The sequence below is a fragment of the Kockiozyma suomiensis genome (assembly GCF_038497685.1).
Source record: "Kockiozyma suomiensis strain NRRL Y-17356 unplaced genomic scaffold V2V93scaffold_10, whole genome shotgun sequence".
Taxonomy (NCBI): Eukaryota; Fungi; Ascomycota; class Lipomycetes; order Lipomycetales; family Lipomycetaceae; genus Kockiozyma; species Kockiozyma suomiensis.
The window spans coordinates 304,144-326,392 of record NW_027117673.1 but is presented as its reverse complement, the minus strand read 5'-3'; the positions used below and the strand labels follow the sequence as shown (position 1 = coordinate 326,392).

Below are 22,249 nucleotides of genomic sequence, written 5' to 3'. Positions count from 1 at the left end.
TATCGTTAGACTAGCATCTTCCGACCGAGGCCATCGGAGATGGGGAAATGAAAGCTGGTAATTGAGTTTGGTCTCGAACCAGGCAAGCCCAGGCAGGCAAAATTTCAAACTGCAAGTAAGTGATCTATATCACGTGATTTGTGAATAATTGTGACTCACGCATTATTCTGAAAAAAAAAGAAAAATAAGCTCACTGATTGAAGAAGCCAGGACTTTAGATGCACCGGCTTCTCCCACGACGCTCTTGTCTACCCGCCAGCTCAATACTCGTTTCCAGACGGCCTTTGTACATTCATTTCTATTCGACTATGGCGGAATCGACAGTAGGAGAGCCAAAGGCTCCGGTCGAGCGCAAGGAAAAGGTGAAGAAGGAAAAGGCGGTGCAGTACACGCTCAAGACGCCAAAGGGTACTAAAGGTTAGTTGCCGTAAGAAGAAGAGTTTATGGTCGTTAGCAATTGACTGATTTCCAAATGTTCTTCGCCAGATTGGTCTGATAAAGACATGATTTTACGCACACGAATTTTTGACACATTGACGTCGGTTTTCAAGCGTCACGGCGGAGTCACTATTGATACACCCGTATTTGAACTGCGCGAGATCTTGGCAGGCAAATATGGCGAGGACTCAAAACTAATTTACGATCTCAAGGATCAAGGAGGTGAACTGTGTTCACTGCGGTACGATCTAACCGTGCCATTTGCTCGATTTCTGGCCATGAACCCGACAATTCAGTCTATCAAGCGCTACCATATTGCCAAAGTCTACCGACGTGATCAGCCAGCTATGACAAAAGGTCGTATGCGTGAGTTTTACCAATGCGATTTCGACATTGCGGGTACATACGAGACTATGATTCCCGATGCGGAGGCGATCGCTATCGCCGTCGAGGGACTCACTGAGCTTGGAATTGAAGATTTTACCGTCAAGTTAAATCACCGCAAGCTTCTTGATGGAATTTTTGCCGTCTGCGGTGTACCCGAGGCAGATGTGCGCAAGATCAGTAGCGCGGTGGATAAGCTCGACAAGGTGACGTGGGAGGACGTCAAAAAGGAGATGACGGAGGAGAAAAATTTACCCGTCGAGGTAGCTGACAAGATTGGCGAATATGTTAAGCTCAAGGGAGGTAAAGACTTGATTGCAGTGCTGCAGGCTGACGAGGCGTTGATGGCGAACGAGTCAGCGGCGCAGGGTGTCAAGGATATGGTCCTGCTGTTTGAGTATCTGGATGCTTTTGAGGCGACTTCGCGAGTCTCGTTTGACTTGTCACTTGCGCGTGGACTTGACTATTATACTGGAATTATTTACGAATGCGTGACTGCTGCGTCAGCGCCACCACCAGCTGATGACGCGGCGGTCGATACAAAAAGGAGCAGCAAGAAGAAGCCAAAGGATGAAGACGAGGACGTGAGCGAGTATGTTGGCGTAGGATCGATTGCCGCCGGCGGAAGGTACGACGAGCTGGTCGGCATGTTTGCGCAGAGCAAGAAGAAGACAGTGATGCCTTGCGTGGGTATCTCGTTCGGTGTCGAGCGTCTTTTTTCGCTCATCAAGGCAAAAGAGGACATGAGCCGAATACGCGCGACTGCAACTGATGTTTATGTGATGGCATTTGGTGGAGGCAAGGAATGGACCGGATTCTTGCCTGAGCGCATGCAGGTCGCGCGACAGCTGTGGGCGGCAGGAATCAGTGCCGAGTTTCTATACAAAGCGAAACCGAAGCCACGCCAGCAGTTTGATGCCGCAGAAAAGCTAGGCGCGCCGCTTGCCATCATTCTTGGGCAGGAGGAGTATACGCAGGGTAAGGCTAAGGTAAAGAGGCTTGGCCTGGGTGAGGAGGCCGACGAGGGGGACGACGTGGCTTTGACAGAGTTGGCGGGGTACATATGCCGGCAGCTCGCGGAGAAGTGAGGTTGATGTGATGTGAAATAGAAGACGCAGCTTAGCGATGAGAAGAAATCATGTTGTATAATATTCATCAACCTATTCCAAACGCATCAAAATGTGATTGCATTTCAACAGTACCCAACCTGAGCCTGCTGACAATGGATAATGCTTAAGCTTATGCAGCTGATTAGATAACGACACAGCTGGAACACTTTGCGCCGCGCGCTACCGCAAATTGGGCAGCTCTTCGTACTCGCTTCGCTAACATGAGACTGCCACGTGACGTACGGTGTGGCTTGTGCCTGGTTCTTTGTATCGGCTCTCCTCTATCCAGGCTTCATCATCCATGAAGCTGCTCAAGAATGAGCCGTGGCGGTTGTTATCGCGAGTTTCGGACCGGTCATTACTCAGCAGACAGACCTTTTCTCTCGTCCGCAAGTCATTCATAATCTTTTGGCGTACGCGGAAAGGCTCAACCTTCCGTGCCTTTGCTCTTCCCATAGTCTTCGCTGTTGCCATAGTAATTGCTCACACCTGCGCTTAGTTGTCTAGAATGTTTTAATTTTTGTTGCTGACTGCGTCTGATTTTAGTGTATTGCGCAGTACACTTCCGTTCCGCCGGGCCATTATGGTATCGAGGATCCTTACCCGCTGCGCGCTATTGCTGACGTTCTCGGCCCCCGCGACTTTGTCTACCTTTCCTCTGTCGCTGGCGGTCTCACTGACGAAATCCACGCTGTCATGCGCTCCGTCACCGCAGGACTCCCCGCAGACCAGATCAAGGCTCTCGACAACCCGGTCGACCTTCTCACCCTCTGTCGCCAGTCTCTGCGCGGCTCGAGCAACTGTCTCGTGGCCATCGAGTGGCACGAATTTGACGCGCAAAACAAATTATACAACTACACGATCCGTGCCGACGCAGGACTGGACCGTATTGATGTTAAAAAGCATAATACCGACGCTCAACGATTCATCTTGCCTACACAATGGGCCCTCGACGCCGCGTTGCTGGGACTCGATGTCGCTGACGCGCCCCAGACTCTTGCATACACTACCCGCACGCAGAAACAGCACGAAGACGATATCCGGCAAAACTATATGACTGCTTTTCGCAATTATCTCTCGGCAGCTCTCTATCTGGGTATGATTGGCGTAATCTATCATCTTGCTGGTGACCTTGCGCTGGAGCGTGAGCGGGGTATCGCGGCCCTTATCGATAGTATGGGTTGTACACCCTTGGCACGTCTCTTATCTTTTTTTGTTTCCTTTTCTTTGTTTTATCTACCCGGTTGGATCTTGATCGGCACCGCCATCGGCACAATGCTGTTCATCAAAAGTACCGCTATTCTTATCATCTATCACCTTATCAGTGGCTTCGCCAATATCTCGTTTGGCTTGCTTCTGGCACAACCATTTCGTCAGGCTCAGTTTTCAGGAATCTTTGCAACCGCAGTGTGTATTCTTTTGGCAGTCATGTGCATCATCCAGCGCGCGGTAGGACCCTATAATGCTGCAACACCTGGCGTATTGGGTTTTCTTTTCCCGCCTATGAATTACGTTTTCTTTTTACAAGAGTGCGCGAGATATCAATTTGCGGAGAAAAAAATCAATCTTTTGCATGTCCCACCTGAAGGGTTTGTGGCTCCAGGGATATATTGGATTGGAACCATCATCCAGATTCCGGTGTTCTTTCTTCTCGCTTATTTTGCAGACAGAAAGTTATATCGCATTGCTCCTCGGGTTGTTGATACACTCGAGACCGGAACTGCGTTGCAACTGCAAGATCTGTCTATGACATATCGGCCATGGACACTCGGCGGACTATTTTCAAAGGCAAACAGACCTGCTCCAATTGAGGCTTTAAAGTCTGTGAATCTCAACTTCACCGAGGGTGAGATATTTTGTCTGCTCGGAGCTAACGGATCAGGAAAGACCACATCGCTTGATCTTATATGTGGTGTTCAGACTCCCAGTGCGGGACGGGTTGTTTTTGGATCAGGTGCCTCACTTGGATTCTGTCCGCAGCAAAATGTGATGTGGGATCTACTTACTGTAGACGAGCACGTCGAGATTTTAACGACCCTCAAAAGTCCAGTTAAATTGTTATCTACCGAACTTGTTGAGCAAGTCAACGAACTGGTGTCCGGTTGTGACCTGATTCCTAAGCGCAAAGCGATGTCAAAGACTCTTTCCGGAGGTCAAAAGCGCAAGCTGCAACTAGCAATGATGCTGGCAGGCAACTCGCAAGTTTGCTGTATTGATGAGGTATCCTCAGGACTTGACCCTCTTTCTCGGCGAAAAATCTGGGATATTTTACTCTCCTCGCGAGGTCAGCGCACGTTGATTCTGTCTACCCACTTTTTGGACGAGGCCGATTTACTTGCTGATCATATCGCGATCCTGGCCAAGGGTGAACTTCGCGCAGATGGGTCACCGGTTGAATTAAAACAGAGCATGGGATCAGGATATCATATTTTCAGCATTATGCCTGCATCTGGTAAAGAGACTGTTTATAATTTATCCAGTGCATCGCAGGCAATTGCTTTGATTTCACAGCTAGAGCAGGACGGGCACAAGGAAATTCGAATTTCAGGACCACAGTTGGAAGATGTGTTTTTGAAACTTGTTGCAGACTCAGATCCTGAAATTGAGCAGCTGTTGGGCGAGAACACGCACTCATTTAAAGCCGCGGATAATGTCGAATCTTTTGATGAGAAAGGAGGTATCAGTCTATATACGTCGTCCACGCCTCAAAAAAATTTCGAGTTGGATTTAGTTGTAGGCGAAGTTATTGGATTTTGGGGTATTTCTTATTTGCTAGCTTTGATTTTACTTGAGGGCAGAGCTGACAATTTTTATCAGGACAACTTAAGACAATGCTTTGGAAGCGACTGATCGTTGCTCGACGGAACCCGATGCCGACAGTAGGAATTATCCTTGTTCCATTAATAGTGGGCGCTATCAGTTCGCGCTTTGTAGGAAACTACAAGCCAGAGTCATGTAGTGCCGAGGACCAGGTGAGCCGTCGCAAGACCTACACCTTCACTCTCGACTTGAGCACAGCAGCAGTGAATATGCTTATGGGGCCCGAAAGCACACTGGCGAGTTACCTGCCGGGGATCCGCTCATATCTGAGTATTTATTACAAAGGCTCTGATGCTGTCGATTCAGGACTATCACAACTTGTCAGCAACTTTTCGTTTGCAGACAACATCTCGTCGTTTGTCGACCAAATCAATGAAAACTACAAGTCTGTCACCCCAGGTGGACTGTACTTGGACTCTCCGCGCATTGTTGCATTTCGAGCCAACAGTGCCGGCAAGATTGCACAGAACGTCGACGGTGTGATTCTTGCGCCGATCATGATGAATATATTTGACAACATTCTGGCCAATGGCACTGCAACTATTGTCACTGATTACTCGCCATTCCAGTATCCATGGACACCATCTACTGGCGATTCTCTACTTTTTGTCGTTTTTTTCTGTCTCGCGATGAGCTCTTTCCCTGCATTTTGCGCACTGTATCCCACAATCGAGCGACTGCGCAATGTCCGCGCACTGCATTACTCAAACGGCCTGCGCGTATTGCCTCTTTGGGTTTCACATCTGCTTTTTGATTTTGCGGGTGTGCTTCTGGTTTGTGTCGTTCTGGTTGGAATCTTTGCGAGCCGTAGCTCAGAGTGGTATGGACTCGGGTACTTGTTTGTGGTGATGGTACTTGACGCACTCGCGTCTATTTTAGTCTCGTTCTTGGCGTCATTGCTTTTGCCTTCCCAGCTGTCGGCGTTTGCAATGACAGCCGGATTCCAGTGCGCATACTTTCTGATTTATTTGCTTGTATACTTGTTTGTGGATGTGTTTGTGTCTGCGCGAGTATCTGATCATGTGCTCACTATTTGCTCGTTCGTTCTCTGCGTGTTTGCCCCGGTAGCCAATCTGATTCGTGCGATTTTCTTGTCGCTGAATTTGTTTGGGTCAATCTGCTCAGGCGACAAGAGAATCTCATACTATGCTGACATCAACGCGTACGGACAGCCCATTCTCTATCTTGTTGTGCAGATCTTAGTTTTGTTTGGAGTGTTGATTTGGTGGGATTCAGGAAGATTTAGAGTGCGCTTTCATCGCAAGTACAAGCCAGTTGATGCCGAAGAGAAAGTAGGGGGAGCAGATGAGGATATCAGTGCCGAGATTGAGCACGTCGAAGCCTCTGCGGGCGAAGGTGGATTGCGTGTTGTGCATGTGTCGAAACGGTTTGGCAAGTATGTTGCGGTTGACGACGCGACGTTTGGAGTTGCGCGCAATGAGTGCTTTGCATTGCTGGGACCCAATGGCGCCGGTAAATCGACTACGTTCAACTTGATTCGTGGCGAGATTGCACCATCAGCTGGAGATGTGTATGTTGAGGACGTGAGCGTGACCAGTGATCGCGCGAAAGCGAGAACGCATTTAGGCGTCTGTCCACAATTTGATGCCATTGATCGCATGAACGTAACCGAGACGCTAGAGTTTTACGCTCGTCTTCGCGGTCTTCGCAAAGAGGATCTTCGACGTAATGTTGATATGTTGATATATTCTGTCGGCCTGACAAATTTCCGTGAACGCATGGCGGCCAAGTTGTCTGGCGGAAATCGTCGCAAACTGTCGTTGGGAATCGCACTGATGGCGGATCCGTCTGTTCTTCTTCTAGACGAGCCTAGTTCAGGTATGGACGCGGCGAGTAAGCGAGTGATGTGGCGGACCCTCGCCAAGGTATCAGCTGGGCGTAGCATCTTACTCACTACACACTCGATGGAGGAGGCCGATGCGCTTGCGTCGCGGGCGGGCATTATTGCTAGAAACATGCTTGCAGTAGGTTCATGTGATCGCCTACGACTGCGCTATAGTAATGCGTATTTCCTTCATTTTGTATGTAAGGGTGGGGTGCATGCATCAGAGTATGAAATGTCGGCCGTGTATGATTGGGCGCAGATCAAGTTTGCTGGTCATGAGGTGCGTGTGCTGGATATGATGTACCACGGTCAAGTGCGGCTATCAGTTGATGGACGCGGAGACGACGGTCTTACGTTTCAGCTATTGGATGTGCTGCGAGCGATTGAAGAGGATCGTAAAAAGCTTGGAGTGGAATTCTATAGCGTCGCGCAGGCTAGTTTGGAGCAAGTGTTTTTGAGCATTGTAGGTGCTCACGATATTGCCGAGGAGGGATATGCATCATAGTGTATGTAGTGGTTTGAGGGGACAAAAGCGGCTTTTGGTAGCTGTAAAGACTTACGAGGTGTAATATAATTTTTTTCATGTATGGAGTAAAATATACAGTTGATACTTTGTAATTGAGGTCAACTGTAGAAGAAAGCCTCTAACGGGGCATTAACTAAGTCGTCTGAAATTCGTTGTAATTCTGTAACCCACTTGCGCATTGTAGTATCAAGCCGTTTCTTGTCATCAGGATAAGTCTCTGTTAGTAAATTCTCGAGGTCGTTATAGCGTGAGCGTAAACTAGCCAGCGCCGAATCGAGATCACGCTGTCGGCGCTCGCGGGCCGAGAGACGCATACGGTCGGCCAATCTATTAGGGTCAAAAAGGGCAAGAACCTTGTTATTTTTGACTATTCGGTCTGAGAGAGCAAGATCATGTGTGTGGCCTGTGTCGATAGATTTGGTGATGGAGTAGTGGTCGGCGTTCCAGTCTTTGTCAAGGTAGCGTACGACTTTGATTTTCATGGGGCAGTTGTGTGTTTCTCGTGGTTTGCGGTTGCGTGTGCGTTTTATTATCGCTGAGCTTGTTGATGAAGATGATGCTGATACTGGTGGTGGTGGTAGCGGTGTTGCTGACGAGATGTCGCCTGAGGAGATATCTTTTGGAAGAGCACTTGCGGCGAGCAAAACGGCAACGTACTCATCAGATGAACCTACGACTGCCGGATCGACGACCATTTCTTGATGTCCAGGATCTTCTTCGCCGTCTAGGTTCTGCTTAGAAAGCTGTCGATCTGTTTCCTTACTGCTCTCATCTGCTTCTGCTTGATTTTCTGCTCTCTCTTTGTATGTGTTGTCTGTCGAAGGAGCGACTGATTCCCTGCGCCGTCTTCCCCGTTGTGTCGCGTGCACGTCAATTCTGCATTGGAAGTACATTGTCTGAGTACGCACCGCGTCTTTTGAATTTGTGCTGCGGCCGTGAATTTTATAAACATTTTCCATATAAGGAAAAAAAGTATCGTATTCCTGAGGCGTTAGGACGATTTCCGAGTTGACGGTAAAAAGGCGTTCACGCCAGGTGCGGATCTCATCCTCATCCCGCCTGTCGGCCATTGTTGACGCGACTGTCTTTTTCCTCTTTCGCGTTTGCTGATTTTTCTCACGGGACGCGTGAAGTTGAGATTGGCTTCAGCTGGTTGCCGGGGCAATTAAGTGGAAGAGTATTTTGAGTGCAGCCTGTGCATGTTTAAAAAATTAAAGCTCAAACTTTGTTTTAAAACTTAAGTTCGCTGAATTGATTAAATAAATCTAAGTAAACCAGTCTCGACAACGCTCGGTTGTCTGCAACTTCTGCAACTTTTCTAGAATCACAGATACGCACAGATAGAAGCAATGGCGGTTAAAAGACTGCGGGATCCGCTGTCGAGATTTCAGCTCAATCTTCTTGCTGAAACTCTGCGACCGCATCTCCCGACTTGTCGGCTACCAGACTTCTCCGTTACTACGTCACGAGTTCAGGCTCAAGTGCCGCCGGCGTGGCATTTTGTGTATTTTCCCTCAGTCTATGACGAGCGTGCGCTATTTTCTGATGGATATGACCCTGTTCTAGTACCGGGAAATAATTTGCTGAACGGGAGCTCGCGCAGACGATGGCGCGGTGGGCAGATCACATTTAATGCGCCTTTGATTACTGATCTGCCTGCGACTTGCACGGTAACTGAAAGCGTGAATATACAAGGGACTGGAATCGATCTAGATACCGGATTTGAGCACATTGACGAGAGTACATTCAGAGTTATGTCGAATGACGAGAGTACAGAATCGCTGGCAGCTGTTGTCGAGGAGCGACACTTGCTATACTTGCCACAAGCGAAAGGCCTCGAAGAGATTCCCACGAGATCTGTCCGCAGTAAGTTATTCTTTAAGCGTAATTTATAAACCTGCCGATTTCTAACATGATTATTTAATAGCAGTCTACAAGTCTGCCGCTATCGAGACTTCGCTGGTGCCGTCGCGCGTGCTCGTCTTCCGCTTCTCTGCCCTCACGTTTAATGCCCACAGGATCCACTATGATCCTCTCTACGCAACTGCCTTTGAAGGCCTTCCCGATGTCATTCTGCAAGGCGCACTCTCGCTGACGCTTCTCCTCTCGTGGATTCAGTTCGATGAGAACGTCTCGCGCGCGCTGCAGCTCAGCGCCCCACTGAAAATCTTGAGCGTGCAGTATTCGTGCGTGCACCATATACTTGTTGACAGGGAGATTGTTCTTCGCGTTGCTCCGCTCGCTAGAGCCCCTGGTCGCTTCCGTGCTTGGATCGAGCAGGACGGCGGAGTCTGTCTCAAAGGCACTGTTAAAGCGGACATTCAAAACACATCACGTGACGCTTCACATGACCAGAGTCACATGATATAAGGGCTAGGGCTATCATGTAGTGCCGCCACCCGAGGCTTGGGCTTTGTGCTATAAGCGGCCGTTCTCGCTCCTTCCCTCTCCAACTACACCTCTTTCACTTTACACAGATGATATTACTACCACAGATTCATTCAGCTACTTTTTACTTATTTCAAGGTTTGTTGTCGTTGTTGTTGTTGTTGCATTCATAGTGAATGTTCTTCTGAGTGCTGTTTGTTAACATCCGGTCCAGTCCTGTTTTCCTCGCGGTAGTCACTGTTGTCTTTATCCTACCTATCACCTCGCCTTGTATTATTCATCTCCTTTTCATCAACCGATATATCGAATTTATTTGTTATGGGAGATATAACCTCTTCTACTGTCTGCACCCCTTTTACCTTTCGCAAAGCTAGCGATCTTAAGGCAAATGCCTCGTTAGGCGCAGTCACAGTCGTCACAACGAAAATTGACGCTCTTTCGACACCCGTGAAAGGTTCAGGCGGGCGCCAAAAGAAGGACAAAAAGATATCTGATACTGGGAAACTACTTAACAGCAACAGTGCTCGTAAGCCTTCTTCTCAGAAACAACCTCAACTGCTCCATCATCAACAGCAACAGCATCAACAACCCCAACCACAACCACAGCAGCAGCATGCCGCTGTCGCAATTTCGACACCCGTAAGAGCCACTGGCGATGCTGCTGACCGCTACGCTGGACCTACGTTCCACTCGTCACCAGCGCCCAACGCTATTCCGGTGCCTAAGTTTCTGTCGAACTCGGTGCCGACCGGATCGTCCGTGGACCAATTTTTCACGTCGGTAGCGTCGGAGACGGGATCTTCGTCCTCGGCGGTTTCTGTATCATCCCCTTCGTTGTCTCCTTCTACTACATCGTCCCCATCTATATTGTCTGCCGTTCCAACTTTTGAAATGGAAGAGTCCATTTTAGTTACGCAGGAATCAGAGGCTCAGTCTGCGCCGCCATCGCCATCTCCAGCCACTGCGACCAAGGGTCCTGCGGCCCGAAGCAGCAGGTTTGGAGATAATGTCGTTTTCAAGCCTCGTCGCAAGCAAGCGACATCTACAGTTAGTCAAGCTCAGGAAAATGAGCCGATCAAAAATGTTACCTCTCAGAGTCCGGGTCGTCATGCGCCTGCCGATTTTAATTTTCTGTTTAAGCAAAAGCCTCAAGCTACTGCTGCTGCTGCTTCATCGTCAGGAGAACGTCGTGCCCCTCAAGAGTTTGAATTTTTGTTCAAGTCGGGCGCGGCTAAGCCGATAACTACAGTTTGAATTAATAAGCACTGGGTTTATTTTATGTTTTTCCAAGTTTAAACTAGCTCATGTTATCACTATTTCAATTTTGTAATTGTGTGTATGGGTTTTACGGTTGACAAGGGCGTTTTTGTAATCTTTAGTTTATCATGATGGGAGTATCTTGTTTTGTTTTTCTCTCTCTTGCAAATGTCGCATTCTTTATTATAGATGGTCTTGTCATATGTTTATTTTGTTCATACATGATGGCGGATTATATATGATTCATTGCTTGGTTTTCACTCTATAATTTTTGTGTGATTCTCGATGCTCAGATATCTGCATTTGCTTTTGTTCTCTTTGATTTTTTTTTCTTTCTTTTTTTGCTCGCTTATGGTTTTGGATTACTGTTGGTTGCAACAGCAACTAGTAGTATAAACTAGGCTGGTGTTTTGTTTTAACGAGGTTTACGATTACTGTCGTTTTATTTGGTACGAGATGCTCTTCAGTTTCATTGAAGGATGTCAGTGTACCGTCTATCAGAGAAAATTACTAAAAAAAATTAATAAATGAAGATGCTGTTTTTTGTTCTGGAGAAAATTTCTAGAAACGAGGAGCAGTGTTTTTTTTTATAAAAACAAAATGACGTTCAACGTAGAAGAAACATTGCTAGAATATACAAGATGAAACAGATTTGAAAAAAAAATATCATTATAATTAATTATAGTCTTTTGTATATTGCTCTGTATGCATACCAAAAAATCACATTTACACCTGGATAGTAGTCAGATTCTCGGAGACGGCGAAAGGCGCCTCGACCATGGTTTCGATATCAGCAGCCGAGAGACCCTCCTGGACCTCGATAAGAGTCAAACCAGATTCAGGATCGACGTCGAAGACGGCCTTGTCGGTGATGATGCGTGAAACGCAGCGGACACCGGTGAGAGGGAAGACACAAGACTTTAAGATTTTTGGACGGCCCTTCTTGTCGACGAGGTCCATGACGATAATGACGCGGGTCTTGTCCGGGTTGGCGACGAGGTCCATTGCACCGCCCATACCCTTGACTTTACCGGGAAGACCCCAGTTTGCGAGGTCACCATACTGCGAGACCTGCATTGCGCCAAGGATTGTCATGTTGACGCGGCCGGAGCGAATCATACCAAAGGACTCCTCGGAGCCGAAGAAAGAGGCGCCGGGAAGGACGGTGACGGTTTCCTTACCGGCATTGATGAGATCAGGATCTTCGGTGCCCTCGACGGGGTAGGGACCAAGACCAAGAATACCGTTTTCAGACTGGAGAGTGACGTGGATGTCGGAGCCGATGAAACCTGGAGCAAGGGTGGGCATGCCGATACCGAGGTTAGCGTAGTCGCCGTCGTTGAACTCCTTTGCTGCGCGACGAACGATACGCTCTCTGCGCGCGGCGGACGAATTGGGATCGGCGGGGGGTTCAGAAGAGGATGCAGAGGCAGAACCTTCGACAGCCGGCTTACTCACAGTGAGGATCTCAATTCGCTTCTCGGCCGTCGACTGGATGATCTTGGAGACGTAGATGCCGGGGAGGTGCACATCGGTCGGGTCAATTTCGCCGGGTTCGACAATGTTCTCGGCCTCGACAATGGTGTACTTTGCTGCGCGGGCAAAAGCAGAGTTGAAGTTGCGCGCGGCCATGCGGAAGTAGCAATTGCCAAGGGTGTCAACCTTGTAAGCCTTGACGAAGGCGACATCGCCAAAAATGCTTTGTTCGAGAATGTACTCCTTGCCGTTGAACTCGCGGACTTCCTTTGGCTGCGAGTAGGTTACGACCTTAGTGCCAGTCTGGTCGTAGCGCACAGGGAGCTCGCCGGTCTGGACCCAGGTGCCGTAACCTGCACGGGTGTAGAAGGCGGGGATGCCAGCACCGCCGGCGCGGCAGCGCTCTGCGAGGGTACCCTGGGGCGTAAGCTCGAGGTCGATCTGGCCGGTGAGGTAGAGGTTCTCAAAGACATTGTTGCCGCCGATATAGGACGCGATCATCTTCTTGACCTGGCCGGACTCGAGCAATTTCGAAAGGCCGGAAGAGGCTGTTCCGGCATTGTTTGAGACGGCGGTGATGCCTTTGACTTCGGGACGAGCCTCAAGGGCAGATATGAGAGTGTCGGGCACACCGCAGAGACCGAACCCACCGCAAAGGATAGTGGAGTCTGAGGTAATTGCAGCAACGGCCTCTTCGGGGGTAGTGACTTTTGACTTTACGCCGGTAGAGAAGGCCGGAGCCGAGGAGGCGAAAGCGCGAAGAAGGGACGCTGTACGCGCGATATGCTGAGCGCGCAGACGCAGCCTCAGGGAGTGCATCGTGGAGGATGAGAAGAAACGGAGAAGGAGAAGAGGAGGAGGAGGAGATAAGACGATAAGACGATAAGACGAAGAGAGAGAGTAGACGCGAAAAGGAAGAGAAGGGGTTTTAAGCGGAGGAATACAAAATGGCGGAAGCGGGGCTTTATTCAATGTCGGATCCGAGCACAAGCATCCGCTCTTCCGCACCCTAACCCGATATGCTATATTACCCCGCATACTTCTGGTTCAGTATAAGTAACCTCCAACTATATTAGAGATGATGGTAGCGACGGCAATTCAAGCTTATGTGAGTGAGAGAGAGAGAGAACTGAGATAGAATGATAAGTATACTGTGCGGTGGCATTAATGATATTGGCATAGAGATACAAACTGCGCTATTCTGTAATAATCATCAAAACGAGACAATTGCATCTGCAGCATCAAGCAAATCCCCAACTTTTACTCGCGTGCGCAAAACACGAAGAATCCTCAATTGTTGTTCGGCATTCAGTTGATCCCGAGTCTGCTTTATTAATGCTGAGATGCTGTCATAGTTGCCAGTGAGATTTGCAAATAATTGAGATGCCTGATTCAACGTCTTTGACAAGTCTTCAATTATCTCGGTATTATCTTCATCTCGGTGCTCTTTATCATTGCCAGAATCTGTTCCAAAAACAATCACAAATTCATTCAAATCAATGTGCCTGTCTCTATTCTTTCGCAACAAATATCGCGAAATAGAGAGATCTCGGTAAAGCGCAGCGATTGTCTTGTCTGCAGACTCAAACACAATCATTCTCTCCTGTTTCTTGTCAATACTTTTGATATTCTTATGTACTATCTTATTACTGTTGCCAATGCAATATGAACCCCAACATGGTGCAAACAAATGTGCTCTCACTCCAAACTCCAATACTGCGGTCGTGCACAGAATGATGTCTGCCGCCATATTCAAATTGTCGGCATATTCTTTTGAATTTGCTGCTCTTCCAAAACAATCAAGACTAATTATTATCAACGACAACACTCTTCTTATCTTCGTCATTTCTCTTGTTACCAAATACAATAATCCTCGAAACACAATGATTTTCTGATTGCGGTCTCCAGTTCATCAATTTCAATTTTGACCGACGCAATCAGCTATCCGCTTTCGAAATCATTCCGATTCACGTGACTGATTATAATATGCCACATCGCGTAGATGTTATAATATATTTTGTGAGACTCTTTTATGAATCGTTTATTTCAACACAGCTAATAGATCTTCTTTTCATCAATTAAACGTATACTGTTTAGTAATTTTTTACGCATTCTGGCATGGTGACATCGTCTACTCAATCAAACTAGTAAGTACCTTTTCAAACTCCTCAGGTGCCTGGCCTCCATGCACCTCAATCGCACCTGCTCCAAAACCAATTGTAAAATGCGGTACTCCGCCAATAAATCGATTCTTTGCAGACTCGGCAGCTACCTCTTTCTCACCACGTCTTGCCTGCAAATACTCGTCGAGTTCCTTCGCGTCGAGTCCCTCGATTCCCTCCGCAATCTTCACAATCTTTTCGCGCTCAAAGATATTCCCTCCATGAGTGAAATACGCATCGAAAAAGGCCAACATGAGTTCAGTCTGCTTTCCTTTGTTCTTTGCAAATACCTCTGCCTCGTGCACTAGCTTCGTAGAGCCAACAACCATACTATCGTTTAATGGCGCAATCTTCGCTCCCACTGCACTCGCCCGCTGCGAGAGGTACTCCTGCATCATTGCAAACCGGGGACTATCGCCAAACTTCTCTTTGTACATTTGCTTCTTTGAGAGAACTGGCATTGTCGCAGGATATTCTGGGTGCAGCTCAAACGCCTGCCAGGAGATGTCGAACGAGTAGTCTGCGTGCCTCTGCTTCACAGCTTGGATCGCGCGCTGCAGAGAGGAGTAGCCGACGTAGCACCAAGGACAGATTGCGTCTGAAATAATAGAAATCGGAATGACTGTCGACATTGTCTTTCTGTTAATCTTTTTGGTTCGTAGTTGAGGTTCGAGTGTAAAGAGAATTAACTATCAGACAAGTTGCTGCTTATAGATTATAGTGGCTTACATAAACAGATAACTCTAAAGTGCTCCCAATCTCATCTGATGCTCCCAGTCTCTGATATCCATCTCTGACATCCACCCTACACACTCCCGCCAATGCTCTCCAACTTCCCTTCCCGCGGCCTGCCTCTTTCTCTAGACTCGGCCACTTTGACGAAGTCGTCGCGTCTTGCGGCCGCTCAGCGGCCGAAGCGCCAGAAACAGCTCCTTGGATCCGGCGGCGCCCGCAGGCTCACTCTCACCCCGTCCTCCAACAGCTCCAGCGTTGCCAGCCCCGACGCGCTCTCCGATTCATACTTCAATTCCACTTGGAAGTCACTAAATCTAGCTCTCAACAATGTGTTTTCGGATCAATCGCCTGATGCCTCCTTCGAGGCTCTTTATCGCGGCGTAGAGAACCTTTGTCGTGTCGACAAAGCTCGCAGTCTGTGGGAGAACCTGAAGATGCGCATGGCGCATCATATCTCTGTTGACTTTGTCAAAAATTCTCTGCTGCCCGCAGCAACCGCTCTTGCATCCACACCAAGTACTGATAATGACATGGCTGATCGCATAGTCGATGTCTGGGGAAAGTGGACTGCTCAGCTCAAAATTGTTCAGCACATGTTTTTTTACCTCGATCGCAGCTATCTCTTGTCCTCCTCAGCTGATTTATCAATCGTGTATGCACTCTCTTTTTTCGTGTTTTTTGCTTGATTTATTGCTTACAGAAAACAGCGACACCGGCCTGCAAATGTTCTGCAAGCTGATTATCGAAAATGAAGTCATTGGCTCGCAGCTCATGGCCAGCCTAATGCTCTACTTTGAGCGCAATCGCTCGCACACCCTCGCGGACTCACACGCGATTTCTTCTGCTGTTGAAATGATCTCCACACTGGACGTCTATCGAACTATATTCCATCCACAATTTGTCGAAGCAACGCGCCTGCACTATCGTAAACTTGCCGATGCCAATGCAGATTCAATGCCAATACCCGAGTACCTCAACCTTACACTTGATTCTCTTGCCTTTGAGTCAGAGCAGGCCACTCAGTTCCTGCTTAATCATTCAACTCGCTCGAACACTATTGCGTCTGTCAAAGCTGTCGTAAAGGCCGAAATGATTCAGTCTCGCGCCAAGACGCTAGTTTCTCGCGGCTTTGATGCGCTGCTTGATGCCGAGGATATTACCAGTCTGTCGAACATGTACACTCTCTTTTCACAACTTTCGCAAGATAAACTACTTGTCGCTGCTTTTGCAGAGTACATCAAGCGCGAAGGTCTTGGGCTCGTCATTGATCCTGCGAATGACGCGTCAATGGTAAGCTCTCTACTTGGTTTCAAGCGCAAACTTGACGTCATCATCGACTCTGCCTTTTCCGGCGACGATAATCTCAGCAATGCAATGCGTGAGAGCTTTGCTCTTTTTATCAACAAGCGACACAACGTACCTGCCGAAATGATTGCAAAGTACATTGATGAGCTGCTGCGCGCTGGAAATAAGCAGATGGACGACGCTGAGCTTGAGGCGCGCATGGCGAGCGTACTTGTTCTCTTCCGATTTATCCAGGGTAAAGATGTTTTTGAGGCGTTTTACAAGCGCGACCTTGCCAAACGACTACTACTTAATCGTTCAGCCAGCGACGATGCCGAGCGCAGTATGCTGACGTTGCTTAAAGACGAGTGCGGTAATTCTTTTACGCAGAAACTTGAAGGAATGTTTAAGGACACAGAGATCTCAAAAGATTTCATGGCCTCTTTTAAAAACAGTAAATACTCTGCTGCCGCGCGTGAAGCTGGTATCGATCTTTACGTCAACGCGCTCTCGCAAGCGTTCTGGCCATCGTATCCTGATACTGCACTCGCCCTTCCTCGTGAGATGTCTTCTGCTTTGGAAAACTTTGAAGCATTCTATTTGTCCAAGCAAAGTGGTCGCAAGATCTCTTGGCGTCATGTACTAGGCCACTGTGTCGTACGAGCCAGTTTCCCGCGCGGAAAAAAGGAACTTAGTATGAGTCTTTTCCAGACCGTCGTTCTCTTACTCTTTAACGATGTTACAAACGAAAGCCTCACTTACGAGCAAATCAAGAAAGCCACGAACTTGGACGATGCTGATCTTACGCGTACACTCCAATCCCTTGCGTGCGGTAAGCTGCGCGTACTGACAAAAGAACCTCGGGGCAAAGACGTCAATCCAGGCGACCGGTTCACAATTAATCTCAAGTTTGAAGATAAAGCTTACCGATTGCGCATCAACCAAGTACAGCTACGCGAGACACCCGAGGAAAATAAGCAAGTTCACGAGATGGTCAAGCGAGATCGTGAGTACGAAATCCAAGGTGTCATAGTGCGAATAATGAAGACGCACAAGACTGTCAAGCATGTTGAACTTGTGCGGCAGACTATTGAGATGACAAAAGAGCGTGGAACGCTGGATTTGGCGGACATAAAGAAGAATATTGAGAAGCTGATTAATAAGGATTATATGGAGAGGCAGGGAGCAGACACTTATGTTTATCTATCGTAGTAGTTTATATCTGAGTACTTTGTGTCTATACATAACATATGTGTCTTTCGTTTAACACCAGAAATATAAATTATAATAATACCACTTTCTCCTATGCACTAGATTCCTGTTTATCCTTCTTCTGCTTTTGATCCGACTCCTTTTCATGCTCGTCATCTCCTTTTCGCTTTCCACCATACAAAATCTGCCCACTAACTGGTCTGAAATACGGCTGTGCTCTCCAATAAGGAATATCTTTATATACTGCACCAGAATCATCTATTGGCTGTTCTGAGCGCACGACTATATCTTTGAGTTGATTCTCCTCATCCGCTAATATGTTTGCAACTATTTTCTCAACTTCAATCGTAATGTTTTCGTAGTCTTCAATCGTCGTACTTCGGTTAATTTTCGCAATTGTAGCTCGAACATCCGTATGTACTGCCAAAAATGGTCGCAGTAATCTAAATAAATGCGACTTGGCAGCGACACGTGTAGCTTCACCTGGAGTGTCTCTGATAAGAGCAAAATATTCACGCAGGAGGACGTCGACGCGCGGGAACAGCTCATCGATGCCGGTTGGTGGCGGGACAGAGGTTGAATAATTTATTGGTTTTGCAAAAATTGCGGGATTGTAAAGGTTTCCTTCAGCTGCCATAACTGCGTCTGCACCAGTTATTTCCAGACATCGTGCGATATCCTCTTGATACAAAATATTTCCATTTGCAAAAATGACGGTCTCGGGAGGTAAACTATCGCGAAGAAATCGAATCATTTGCCAATCTGCGAGACCTGTCTTTTGGCCTTTCATTTCTCGAGTGCGACCGTGTACTGTAAGGATTTGGGCACCGGCTGAAAGAACCATTCGCGCGTAATCTAGAGTTTTTTGTTTATCGGGGAAGATTCGGATTTTCGCCGTAACCGGGATCGAGAGATTGACGTGTAGAGTGTTTACTATAGAAGTTAGTCGGGTATCTGCCGACAGAAAAAAAAGAAGATATCATACTCAGTTTATAAATCAAATCCCAGTCTTCCATCAGGAACGAGCCATACTTTCCACGTCTGGCGATACCCTGGGGACACCCAAGATTCAAATCCACGGCGTCACAATCATTTTCTACAAATCGCGCAGCCTTCAACAGAATCTCTGGCTCATTCGCGCAAAATTGTACTACTAAAGGTCTATCACTCTTCTCTTGTCCATCTTTATCAAATAAAAAATTCTGCTCGCGATATTTCTCTGATTCAGCAAATAATCTCGCGTGAAGCATAGGCGTATAACATAAATCCGCCCCATGTTTCCGCGAAAGTATTCGCCACGCTAATTCAGACTGATCTACCATTGGTGCAATGATCTTTTTGGGGCTACCAATTGACTCGTAAAAAGCTCGACCGCTTAGTTTCATTGTTGTGGCTGCTGCTGTTGCTGTTGTAGTTGCCGACATTGCTACAAATGCGCAGAGACAGCGGGAAAACACTGTTGTTGCAGATCAATATCAGTAGCCGCCTCACCACTACTGATATTATGTAACTATATCTTCCTAATCTCTATGAAAACCCACCTATGTTTAAGTACAAATAGTCTAAAAAAATCAAACTCGACGGCAAAAGAAAAACGCTTTTCTCTCCAAATAGGCCCTAACCCGAAACGTATAAAAATCCCTATTCATACAAATCCCTTAAAAGGTAAGCGAGCCGCACGCCGAAGTTCAAAATTTTGAGTTTTGGGTCATTAAATCCCTTGCGTCGCCTTTGCGCGCCTGCGCTGCCGCACAAGTCCCTTTTTTTACAAGAACTATCTCTCCATCGTCTTGTTGCTTTTTTTAGTCAGTCAAACTATTTCTTCCTTCTTTATATTTCTGTATCTTTTTTATTATTTAATCTTGTCATGGCCGAGCCAGCGTCGACGGACATTGCCTCAGTCGTGCCTGATATCGACGAGCCTGTGGTTGCCGAAATCGACGTAAGCTATCTCCTCTTTTGCTTTTCCCTTTCTTCTTTCCATTGGATGATAGCAGTCATAATGATATATATAACTTGCTTTTACTCTTGCTTTTATTGTGGTGTTTGTGAATGGTTAATTGATTATTTGCTGTAGAATGCCGATAATGCAGAATTCGAAGACGCGGCGGACGAACCTGTCATCTCTCCGCGGTCGGAACGCGATCTAACTGCATTGACGCCTGAGGTTGCTGAGACTTCTACAGATGCTGAAGAGTCTGATCCAGTTGTCACAGAGGATACAACTGAGAATACAACAGTAGAGACGGCTGAAGTGTCCACTGAGGAATCTACTGAGGAGCCAACTGAGCATATCGCGCTTGACGATGATGTGCCAGAGATTAAAAAAGAAAGCATCAATCTCGACACCGATAATCCGTATGCGCTCACCAGTGAATCTGGTAATTCTCCCCCTGTTACCGACGAATTGGCAGCAATTATTCAAGAATCCGCCGCGACCGAGCTCGAACCTGAATCCGCCCCTGATACGCCGCATACTGATGCAGACACTGATGCAACGACAGTAGCTGAGGAAGTCAAGTCTGCGCCTGAATCACTTGCTGAGCTTGAGCCTGTGCCTATTACCGCTGATGAGACCTTGGATGATGTTAATCTAGCCGATGATGCTGTTACCGACGGTGCCGTCTCTCCTACTACAGCTGCCGACGATGCGGCTGTTGCCGCTGCGGCCGCAGCGCCACCTCTTCCGGCTAGGAAAAAGAAGCCCTTTGCCTGGCTTACTAAAACGAAATCAAACGATAAACCGCTTCCTGTATCAGAAGAAGGAACGCCGCCGCCATTGCCTCCGCGCCACGGCAAAGCCAGCTCACGACAGACCGTGCAGTCATCCGTCAGTAGTGCGACTTCTGCCGTGTCTGCGGCCGCGGTGCCAAATTATGAGCTTCTTCTCAGTCGAGTTGATGCGACTCGCGAAGACTTGCAGAGCAAAGATCAGTCTGAGAAAGAGGCGCATCTTGCCGGCGCACAGAAATTAAAAGAGGATTTTGAGAAATTACGCTCTTCAAAGGCATCAGTTGAATCAGATGATGATCTCGCGGCTATTGATTGGGAATTTTGGACTATGGTCGTCGCGGATTATCCCAATCTGGCGAGAACACATCCGGTCGAGCTATCGCGTGCGGTACAGAATGGACTTCCGCCGCCACTTCGTGGCACTATTTGGCAGCTCATGGCGGCATCTAAGTCTCTAATTCTTGAGGAGGTTTATACTTCTTTGCTCACAGAGTCAAGTCCACATGATAAGGGTATTAGAAGAGATTTGTCGCGGACGAGCTTTGCCAAATCTACTGATCAGGATGCACTGTTTAATGTCATTAAAGCGTATAGTCTCTGGGATCCCGAAGTAGGGTACATCCAGGGAATGGCTTTCATTGCGGTTCCTTTGATTCTCGTCATGAAAGAGCAGGAAGCGTTCTGTCTGCTCGCCGATCTTATGAAATCTTACAACATACGCGAGATGTATTTGCCTGAGATGCCGGGTCTACATCTCCATCTCTACCAATTTGATCGCGTAATCGAAGATACACTTCCAGCAGTTCACCGTCACCTTGCCCGTCAAGGTGTTCTTTCTTCCATGTACGCAAGTCAATGGTTCCTAACGATGTTTGCCTATAAATTCCCTCTCGCGATCGTTCTTCGCATATTCGATATAGTAGTAGCTGAAGGTCTTGAGGCGATTCTACGATTTGGCGTCGCTCTTATACGCAAAAATGAAGAAGCAATTGTGCAGTTGGAGTTTGATGCCCTAGTCACGTTTCTCAAGGATGGATTGTTTGACATTTATGTCGACGCTGAGGCAAAGAAACTTGATAGTAATCACAGTCGGCGTCCGTCATCGCTATTCAGATCGGCTACCAGGAGTAGCAATGGTAGTACGGATGACTCATTTTATCGAGTTAATGATCTCGTTGCGGATGCATATGCGATTAAAATTTTACCTGAGACACTCAAGAAATATGAGCATGAGTATGAAGAAATTCATCGAGCAGAGAGGGAGCGTGCGGAGGAAATCGAGCATCTGCGAACTGTTAATGGACAGCTTACATTACAAATCAAGCGCCTTGAAGCTAGTCTTGCCACTCTTAACGTTGAGCACATTGAAGTAGCCAACGAGATGGTGCAAGGAAAGGTGGAGATTGAGAAACTGAAGGACGAAAACTCAGATCTCAAGACCGAAAACGCTGAACTGATAAAGAAAAATGAAGAGTTAAGTACTCAGCTTGAGACTTTACCTGCAACTGTACAAGCTGAAGTAGAGGCAAAGTTGAAGGGCGAAATGGATGAACTTATGAAACGGAATCTTGAAGTCATGGATATGAATCGTACATTGGAAGACCAACTTGCTTCGACCGAGTCCCAACTTGCAGACACCAAAGTTCAATTTGCTTCGGTAAGTACTTCTAAGCAATTTTTACAAGAAGATCAGTTGCTAACTTCTTTTAAATAGGTTAATGAGCAGCACGAGTCTCTTAATCGGAGATGGCATGATATTCGCAAGGTGTTAGAAGGCGAGTAGAGTAGACATAAGGTAGCAATTAAAAACAGCTGAATTTCCAGTGTGATTTCTTGTTACGTAACTTTTGCGCATCCTCATTTTGCTTAGTTTTGCGGC

At 47.4% G+C, this 22,249-nt stretch overlaps 11 protein-coding genes across 11 annotated transcripts; 6 read left to right on the top strand and 5 right to left on the bottom strand.

Moving 5' to 3' along the window:
* Positions 1–207: 207 nt before the first annotated feature.
* On the top strand, positions 208–2,187 carry V2V93DRAFT_372552 (uncharacterized protein). Its single transcript, XM_066910767.1, has 2 exons — positions 208–417; positions 487–2,187. Exons 1-2 carry the CDS (start codon positions 219–221, stop codon positions 1,908–1,910), a joined length of 1,623 nt encoding a protein of 540 aa, XP_066764712.1. The 5' UTR covers positions 208–218; the 3' UTR covers positions 1,911–2,187.
* Positions 2,188–7,184, top strand: V2V93DRAFT_372546 (uncharacterized protein). Its single transcript, XM_066910766.1, has 3 exons — positions 2,188–2,406; positions 2,478–4,689; positions 4,749–7,184. The coding sequence occupies exons 1-3, from the start codon at positions 2,233–2,235 to the stop codon at positions 7,100–7,102; spliced, it is 4,740 nt and encodes a 1,579-aa protein (XP_066764711.1). The 5' UTR covers positions 2,188–2,232; the 3' UTR covers positions 7,103–7,184.
* V2V93DRAFT_372545 (uncharacterized protein) lies at positions 6,819–8,352 on the bottom strand. Its single transcript, XM_066910765.1, has one exon. It carries the CDS (start codon positions 8,191–8,193, stop codon positions 7,222–7,224), a length of 972 nt encoding a protein of 323 aa, XP_066764710.1. The 5' UTR covers positions 8,194–8,352; the 3' UTR covers positions 6,819–7,221.
* A 64-nt stretch (positions 8,353–8,416) lies between these two features.
* On the top strand, positions 8,417–9,586 carry V2V93DRAFT_348289 (uncharacterized protein). Its single transcript, XM_066907923.1, has 2 exons — positions 8,417–8,989; positions 9,051–9,586. The coding sequence occupies exons 1-2, from the start codon at positions 8,473–8,475 to the stop codon at positions 9,491–9,493; spliced, it is 960 nt and encodes a 319-aa protein (XP_066764709.1). The 5' UTR covers positions 8,417–8,472; the 3' UTR covers positions 9,494–9,586.
* On the top strand, positions 9,576–11,138 carry V2V93DRAFT_39674 (uncharacterized protein). Its single transcript, XM_066912531.1, has one exon. It carries the CDS (start codon positions 9,830–9,832, stop codon positions 10,763–10,765), a length of 936 nt encoding a protein of 311 aa, XP_066764708.1. The 5' UTR covers positions 9,576–9,829; the 3' UTR covers positions 10,766–11,138.
* Positions 11,139–11,303: 165 nt separating this feature from the next.
* On the bottom strand, positions 11,304–13,325 carry V2V93DRAFT_372540 (beta ketoadipate:succinyl-CoA transferase). The gene has a single exon (XM_066910764.1). It carries the CDS (start codon positions 13,280–13,282, stop codon positions 11,495–11,497), a length of 1,788 nt encoding a protein of 595 aa, XP_066764707.1. The 5' UTR covers positions 13,283–13,325; the 3' UTR covers positions 11,304–11,494.
* Positions 13,316–14,322, bottom strand: V2V93DRAFT_372538 (uncharacterized protein). Its single transcript, XM_066910763.1, has one exon. The coding sequence runs from the start codon at positions 14,088–14,090 to the stop codon at positions 13,458–13,460; it is 633 nt and encodes a 210-aa protein (XP_066764706.1). The 5' UTR covers positions 14,091–14,322; the 3' UTR covers positions 13,316–13,457.
* On the bottom strand, positions 14,082–15,111 carry V2V93DRAFT_39650 (DSBA-like thioredoxin domain-containing protein). Its single transcript, XM_066912529.1, has one exon. It carries the CDS (start codon positions 15,036–15,038, stop codon positions 14,376–14,378), a length of 663 nt encoding a protein of 220 aa, XP_066764705.1. The 5' UTR covers positions 15,039–15,111; the 3' UTR covers positions 14,082–14,375.
* Positions 15,112–15,202: 91 nt separating this feature from the next.
* On the top strand, positions 15,203–17,746 carry V2V93DRAFT_387422 (Cullin family-domain-containing protein). Its single transcript, XM_066912301.1, has 2 exons — positions 15,203–15,793; positions 15,849–17,746. The coding sequence occupies exons 1-2, from the start codon at positions 15,228–15,230 to the stop codon at positions 17,635–17,637; spliced, it is 2,355 nt and encodes a 784-aa protein (XP_066764704.1). The 5' UTR covers positions 15,203–15,227; the 3' UTR covers positions 17,638–17,746.
* On the bottom strand, positions 17,638–19,189 carry V2V93DRAFT_372535 (dihydrouridine synthase-domain-containing protein). Its single transcript, XM_066910762.1, has 2 exons — positions 18,623–19,189; positions 17,638–18,570 (listed from the first exon to the last, which is right to left on the bottom strand). The coding sequence occupies exons 1-2, from the start codon at positions 19,059–19,061 to the stop codon at positions 17,729–17,731; spliced, it is 1,281 nt and encodes a 426-aa protein (XP_066764703.1). The 5' UTR covers positions 19,062–19,189; the 3' UTR covers positions 17,638–17,728.
* A 1,051-nt stretch (positions 19,190–20,240) lies between these two features.
* Positions 20,241–22,153, top strand: V2V93DRAFT_391943 (rab-GTPase-TBC domain-containing protein; the record flags this gene model as incomplete). Its single annotated transcript, XM_066912454.1, has 3 exons — positions 20,241–20,455; positions 20,476–22,027; positions 22,085–22,153. 3 exons carry the CDS (start codon positions 20,241–20,243, stop codon positions 22,151–22,153), a joined length of 1,836 nt encoding a protein of 611 aa, XP_066764702.1.
* Between the last annotated feature and the right edge of the window lie 96 nt (positions 22,154–22,249).

What these genes read in the sequence shown, in the direction of transcription:
- V2V93DRAFT_372552 (XM_066910767.1), top strand. Translation starts at nt 219, where the DNA reads ATGCACCGGCTTCTCCCACGACGCTCTTGTCTACCCGCCAGCTCAATA. An exon ending in GACGCCAAAGGGTACTAAAG is followed by an intron (nt 418 to 486) that starts GTTAGTTGCCGT and finishes GTTCTTCGCCAG; the next exon opens with ATTGGTCTGATAAAGACATG.
- V2V93DRAFT_372546 (XM_066910766.1), top strand. Translation starts at nt 2,233, where the DNA reads ATGAAGCTGCTCAAGAATGAGCCGTGGCGGTTGTTATCGCGAGTTTCG. An exon ending in TAGTCTTCGCTGTTGCCATA is followed by an intron (nt 2,407 to 2,477) that starts GTAATTGCTCAC and finishes GTCTGATTTTAG; the next exon opens with TGTATTGCGCAGTACACTTC. An exon ending in CGAAGTTATTGGATTTTGGG is followed by an intron (nt 4,690 to 4,748) that starts GTATTTCTTATT and finishes AATTTTTATCAG; the next exon opens with GACAACTTAAGACAATGCTT.
- V2V93DRAFT_372545 (XM_066910765.1), bottom strand. Translation starts at nt 8,193, where the DNA reads ATGGCCGACAGGCGGGATGAGGATGAGATCCGCACCTGGCGTGAACGC.
- V2V93DRAFT_348289 (XM_066907923.1), top strand. Translation starts at nt 8,473, where the DNA reads ATGGCGGTTAAAAGACTGCGGGATCCGCTGTCGAGATTTCAGCTCAAT. An exon ending in TCCCACGAGATCTGTCCGCA is followed by an intron (nt 8,990 to 9,050) that starts GTAAGTTATTCT and finishes ATTATTTAATAG; the next exon opens with CAGTCTACAAGTCTGCCGCT.
- V2V93DRAFT_39674 (XM_066912531.1), top strand. Translation starts at nt 9,830, where the DNA reads ATGGGAGATATAACCTCTTCTACTGTCTGCACCCCTTTTACCTTTCGC.
- V2V93DRAFT_372540 (XM_066910764.1), bottom strand. Translation starts at nt 13,282, where the DNA reads ATGCGGGGTAATATAGCATATCGGGTTAGGGTGCGGAAGAGCGGATGC.
- V2V93DRAFT_372538 (XM_066910763.1), bottom strand. Translation starts at nt 14,090, where the DNA reads ATGACGAAGATAAGAAGAGTGTTGTCGTTGATAATAATTAGTCTTGAT.
- V2V93DRAFT_39650 (XM_066912529.1), bottom strand. Translation starts at nt 15,038, where the DNA reads ATGTCGACAGTCATTCCGATTTCTATTATTTCAGACGCAATCTGTCCT.
- V2V93DRAFT_387422 (XM_066912301.1), top strand. Translation starts at nt 15,228, where the DNA reads ATGCTCTCCAACTTCCCTTCCCGCGGCCTGCCTCTTTCTCTAGACTCG. An exon ending in TCAGCTGATTTATCAATCGT is followed by an intron (nt 15,794 to 15,848) that starts GTATGCACTCTC and finishes TACAGAAAACAG; the next exon opens with CGACACCGGCCTGCAAATGT.
- V2V93DRAFT_372535 (XM_066910762.1), bottom strand. Translation starts at nt 19,061, where the DNA reads ATGTCGGCAACTACAACAGCAACAGCAGCAGCCACAACAATGAAACTA. An exon ending in GGATTTGATTTATAAACTGA is followed by an intron (nt 18,571 to 18,622) that starts GTATGATATCTT and finishes TAACTTCTATAG; the next exon opens with TAAACACTCTACACGTCAAT.